This window comes from Pan troglodytes, chromosome 1 (assembly GCF_028858775.2).
Source record: "Pan troglodytes isolate AG18354 chromosome 1, NHGRI_mPanTro3-v2.0_pri, whole genome shotgun sequence".
In the NCBI taxonomy this organism is placed as follows: Eukaryota; Metazoa; Chordata; class Mammalia; order Primates; family Hominidae; genus Pan; species Pan troglodytes.
This window is the reverse complement of record NC_072398.2, coordinates 113,290,616-113,297,042: the sequence shown is the minus strand read 5'-3', so window position 1 is coordinate 113,297,042 and position 6,427 is coordinate 113,290,616. Positions and strand designations below refer to the sequence as shown.

The 6,427-nt window shown below is 34.8% G+C and overlaps 1 protein-coding gene across 4 annotated transcripts in view; it reads right to left on the bottom strand.

The window, feature by feature from the left end:
- Positions 1–3,839: 3,839 nt before the first annotated feature.
- SLC22A15 (solute carrier family 22 member 15) overlaps positions 3,840–6,427 on the bottom strand; it is a 93,219-nt gene continuing 90,631 nt past the window's right edge. For all 4 annotated transcript variants that reach the window (XR_010152677.1, XR_010152673.1, XM_001148217.6 and 1 more), the window contains one exon: positions 3,840–6,321. Coding sequence is in view for 2 of the 4 variants with exons in the window: in XM_001148217.6 (XP_001148217.1) it covers positions 6,232–6,321 (90 nt within the window). In the remaining 2 variants the exon portion in view is untranslated. The remainder of the gene's footprint in view (positions 6,322–6,427) is intronic.

Sequence of the window (6,427 nt, the reverse complement as noted above, 5' to 3'; positions counted from 1 at the left end):
TCTTCTGTTTGCCTCTGCCTCTCTGGATCCACTCCTCCTGTGGTGCCGTGCTCCACAAGGCTGACCTTTACAGACTCTATTAATGGCTTCCTTTTGCATAATGCTTTATCTTCCATGGTTTCTAGAAACTCTGCACACATACTGGTAAATCACTCATTAATTAAAGTCCTCCAAGTTGACTGTGTGCTTTTACATTCATGCACAATCATTTTATTCCATTTCTTAAAGTTATATTTTGAAGCAAAGCAACTCTATCAATCAATTCTGTTCAAAATCAATTGTTCTGCAGGGTCTAGATTGAAGTTCTTTTAATACTAATTTAGCTACATCTGCCCTTCATATTTTTCAATAAATATGTAATCTTTTCTAAGCTTTATAAGACAGCTCTAGAGTCTTGGCTGAAAAGTTGTCTAAATGTTTCCACAAATGCAAAGCTCTTTTTCAAGAGAAATTGAGACTTGCAGGTGGGCAAGTTTATAGACTTTCTCCACAGGGAAGAGGGATAATTCTTCATCTGGGAGGAATAAGAGTGAGATTTCTATATTTTTGTAACAGAATATCAATAGTCTTGACTTTAAAGTATGACATGAAAGCATTTAAATCCCTTTAATTAGCAAGTACTCCAATCATTCACTGGAAAATTTAAACATGAAAGGACTTTGATCCAATAAAAATTTGCCAACATTTTGTTCAACATTATTGAGATCCAACTACCTAAATCATAGAACTATGTTTTTACTTCATCCTATGCATATGAAATTATATACACACATTTCCCTACTGAAGGTATTTACCTCCTTTGTTTTATTACAACTAACAATGCTGCAATGAACATTCTGTAAAAATCTCTTGTAGACATGTATATCAGGCAAGTACCAAGGCAAATATTAAGGGTAGTATGTTTCACTTTTTCCAACTGCATGTTTTGATCCATTCAAAACTGTGAAATCATTTTTGTGTGTCTTCACTAGTATTCCTTATGAAATGAAATAAAACAGAAAATATAATGCAGTACATATATTAAGGGAAGGTATTGTTTTATAACACCATTTCAATTATATATAGGCACACACACACATGTGGGTATGTATGTAGGTGTGTACTGTGTGTCACAGTATAAAACATTTTCTTTACAGTGGGTTATAGTAAAATTTTCTGAAAACACTCTTCCATGATACATACATAGAAGCAGAATTTCTGAATCCTAGACTATGTACATTTTCAGCCTTACTTGCTAATGACAACCTAGTTGATGAATAAATTTATGCTTCTATCAGGATGTCACTAAATTCCTTTTTCTTCATAGCTTTAACATTTGATATTCTCTTATTTTCCCAATCTAATGGATTTTTAAAGATATCTTCATGTGGTTTCAGTTTGCATTTCCCTGATCCTGTAGTGAGGTTGAGCATCTTTTCATCTGTGAATCGTGAATTGCCTAATCACAGTTTTTGTAAACTTTATTACTTTTATCTCTGATTTGCAGTAACTCTTTATATAGTCTGGATATTAATCCTTATTGCTTATAAATGTTGCCCTAATCTATTGCTTTCTTTTTTTTTTTTTAAGTTGGAGTCTTGCTTTGTTGCCCAGGCTATAGTGCAGCAGTGGGATCTTGGCTCACTGCAACCTCCGCCTCCCGGGTTGAAGCGATTCTCTGGTCACAGCCTCTTGAGTAGCTGGGATTACAGGTACATGCCACCACACCTGGCTAACTTTTTTTTTGTATTTTTAGTAGAGATGGGGTTTCACCATGTTGGCCAGGCTGGTCTCAAACTCCTGACCTCAGGTGATTTGCCCACGTTGGTCTCCCAAAGTGCTGGGATTACAGGCATGAGCCACTGTACCCAGGCTGCTTTCCTTTTAACTTTGTAGCATGTTCAGTCATACAGAAACAAGTTTTAAATTTAGATCAAGTCAAATATATCAATTAAAAAATAATTTATGATTTTCAGTTCTTGTCTGATAAATCTATCCATCCTCCAAGGTCATAAGAATATTCTATAATTTTCAAATAGTTTTAAAGTTTTGCTGTTTTTCATTGAGGCCTTCAATCTATTTGGAATTTATTTTTATTATGGGGAGAAGATTTAGTATCAATAATTGTTCACTTTTTCCTCTAATGTGTCATGCTATCTTTAACAAATCTGTTATGTTCTATTGATCTATTTGTCTACTGCTGACCAATAATACAGCTTCATAAGTTTTTATATCTAGAAAGTCAAGTCCCTTCTGTTTGTTCTTCTTTATCAGAATTGTCTTGAATATTTTTGGATCTTTGCTTTTCCATTTGAATACCAGAAGTATTATTCCAGGTTTATTAAAAAATCTTGTTAAGATTTTAATCAGTATTGCCCAACTGACAACATCTCTGGCTGATACTGCCTCAGAGAAACCAAATGGCTCCAGCACTGCGAATCTGAGCAGAAAAAAGCACACTCATCAAAAGTATGGCCTCCACCTTGCTTCTACCTTCCAAGCTCCATTTGTATCTGATTGAAGGAAACCAAACTGCACCTGGCTGCAAGGGGTAAACTTATCTGCAAGAAATTCAGAAAATATACATTTTAGCTTTAAAGCTTCTGTAGTATAAGAAGATAGAGTAGAGCAGTGGATTTCAAACTATGGGTTGCAACCTATTAGCGAGTCACGATATCCATTTATTGAGTTATAAATGGCATTTTAAAAAGTGAAATAGAACATAAGTTATCAGTATGCCTAGCAAGATTAAGTATTATTGCATAAAATATATACATTTTTATGATTCATAGATATTTTATATATACATATATATTTGTAGGTGGGGAAGTATGACACGATGAATATGTAAAATGCATTTCTTACTGTGGGTTATGATAAAAAAAAAAAAAAGGCTGAAGGCCAAGGTACCAGGAAGGTGAAGAGATGCTGTGTGCCAGTTTACCATATCTACTATAGTATCTCTTATTTTATTAAGGAAGCATCCTTTTATTCCTACTCTGCTAATAGCTTTTATTTTGAATGGATGTTGAATTTCGTCAAATAATGTTTATTTTTCTATTGAGGTAATCATAAGCTCTTTCTCCTTTGATGTACTACATTGATGGATTTTCCACAATGCATTGTCTTTGCATATTCCTCATTCTAAAAGTATTTTGATAGTTAGCTTTTGTGTCCATCAGTCTACAACTTTCCTACAACCCCTGTCCCACATATTACTTAACTTTACTAGCAGGTTCTGCATTTGCCCAACTTGTCAAAGCTACTACTGTAGATTTTGAGACATTCTGGGAGAACAAAAAAAAGGCCTATGTTTTATGATTCTTTATTACATTCACAAGAAGCCAATATATCTGCATTTTATTTAGTTTAAAAATGTAATCATTTATAGATATTTTTCCAATTTAAGAACCAATGATAAAGAATTTGTATGGAGAAGTCCTAATGTGAAGCTGGTTTTTAATTCTGATACAGTAGTGACAATTATTTCCATATGTATTTGTTATGAATATAAATCACCTACTAAAAGTATCTTCATCAATTTGCCCACCATAAAAATATCTGTCTGATTTATGGTTACCTAAACAGTGTCTCAGAAACTCATTTTCTTCATTTATTTGCTTCATTTTGTTTATTTGCTCATTTTTAAATACTAAAGAATATCTGCATTGCTTGAAAGTTGCCAAATAACAAGTATTGGTTTTACTGGGCTGTGGTTGTAACTCACAAAATCAGAAAATTTCAGCATGGTTTCTTTCAAAATATTTGTGAGGTGTAAGTATTTTGGACAAGCTGCTAATGAGAACTTTCACCCTGGAAACTCTGGGGTTTCTTATATATATTACATTTATTTTTCTTGCTTTATTTTAGGAAAAAAAAATTTTAATTTTGAATAGAATTAAAAAAACAGGATATTTACAAACCATCCGCACAACCAAAATACATTACCTGTCAATGAAAAGTTTTCCAATAATTTAATCAATGCAAATATACACATATACACATTCTCTACATCAATAGTATTCAACAGTTTTTATCAAAAGGAGGAAATTTTGATTTTATAAAGGCAGTGGAAATAAAAAACAGTAATTATTAAGTTTTGCTCAAGGACCATCTAGAAAGAAAATTTAGTGACACATCTGAAATAAGCAACTGATGGCCAGCCTAGCCTTATTAAGTAACACGTATTCAAATTGTAGATCTCCCCCTCCTATCTTCCACCCCATAGCTAAGAAAGGAAACACAGGGATAGAACGAATTGAACTCTATTAGCCAGAGGCAATCAAACCCAGTGTAAATAGAGAGATGGACTCCCAATTGGTCTTCAAATGGAACAAAGTCATAACACTGGTTTTCTTTCGATGTTGGACGTATGGGTGATATGTTTCTAAATTTATAGTTTCCAAATTTTCTGTAATGAGATATATTACTCTTATAATACAAAGAAAACTCCAACTAATCAAAAATTATATATATGTTAGTTCACTGTTTTAAATGCCCAACCACCATTTAAGAATAACTTTTAAGTGTCTTTGTAAGTTCTTCCTCTCTTCCTATTCTGATGTTGAGAAGGGGTCTATTTTCCAGAGAAAGTTAAGCAGGATTTGACAATTTGGGAGTTTGGGTCAGATTTGCTTGGAGTTTGTAAAAATTATACTGGGAGGAGTTCCACAATCTCCCTGATGGCTAGAAACAGTAATATTTACTAGGTTCTTACTGTGTCTAGGCCAATGTTCTGGGCACAGCAGGGAAAAATAAACAGTAGTAGAGATGGCCTCTGTTTATGAAGAGCCCAACTAATAATCAAGGGCATAAAAGACATAAAAATAACAATTACAAAGGTACATACTGATACAGTGGAAACCAGAAGTCAGTGTGCAAGAAAACATGACAGTATTTGGAGCCAATTGGGGTGATGCTTCCAGCACTTCCAGAAGCAGCCACAGTGACGTCTTCTATTTACCTCTAATTCAATTTCTTTTTCTCCAAGAGGTTAGTAGAAATGGAAATTCTGAAAACACAGAAATTTTCCTCACTGGGAAAGTGACCTAAATCAATGCTGCCTAAGCTTGTTGACTCCAGGTTTATATTCCTATTTGAGATAGTATTCAAGTTTCATGAGAAAACATGTTTTCAAGACATGATTTTAGGAAATCAAATATAAGATTCACTTGAAAGTTGGTAGCACTTAATGAAAAACCAAGGTTTCCCATGAAATTACTGAACCTTCCATTTTGATTAAACAGGTTGGGGCTGATCTAGGACAAGAAGTTCTTAAATATTGTCCAAATCCCTCATGGCACAATGCTGAAAGCAAAACAAACAAAAATTTATCAAAGATAATTTTATTTTCTCTCTTATTAAAAACTGCACCTTTTTTTTCCTCCAGGTGCTCAACATGTCACTGTTTAACTGCCCTCTACTTAAAGCTTTCTCATTTACTATGCATGATTTTGGAGTACTAGAATCTCAGATGGAAATTTTTCTGGACGTGCATATTAGTGGGAAAGGAAGAAATCACACAATATAGTATCCAAGGGAGCTGACAGGCAGCCAGAGCTACACCCCTGACTCTGAGTAAACCGCTTTGGTACATCTGGCTTTTCCTAATGAATCATCTGTGGGACTCAAGGCACCAGCAGCCCAAGTCAATCAGCAGGCTGGGAACCAAGCTGAGGACTCATATTTCATCAGCTAAGAAAAAGCTGGAGGGTCTCGGGACACACAGATGACCTCTGGGTGCTTTTCCCTGGACACAAAATGAAAATGCTGATGTTAACCTGTACCAGAAGATTCCTGAGGAGCAATTGATAGGGGCAAATGTCCAACATGGTATAAGGATTAAATCTTAATAATAGCTTATCTTACCCCACCAAAATGGTGAGAAATTTTACATATCTGCCTTTATTTAGATCATGATGAAGGAAAAGCGACATGATGAAATCTCTAGAAACAAATGAGCCTACCACTTTGGAATGTGGGTTTGGGCTGTTCTGCCAGATGTTATGATTCTGAGTAGAACTTAAATTCTAAACAAATTAACAACTATTCTCTCAATGCAGTGATGTTGTCTTTCATGAAATCTCTTCTCCAACTTCTGTGCCTAAAAACATCAGTCCATGCCAGGTACCATCTATGTACGTTCAAGCCAAGCCTCTATTTTTACAACTCTCTTAGGAGTCATGGAAGAACCTGCCTTAGCCAGAGGCATAAAAGACGATCCTTTGCTTCTTAGGGGGAATCTGGGGCTCTTCACTTGATCATCTGAGTCTCTTCATCTGCATCATAAAATTCTTCCTCTTCCTCACTCTCACTCCCTAAAGAGCTCTCCTTGTCCACACACTGAAACAGGAAAGAAGAAAAGGGCAGTGAAATGATGTTATGACATTTCTGAAATGGAAACTACCATCTAGCTATTCAACTGACAAATGTATTTATATGACATTCA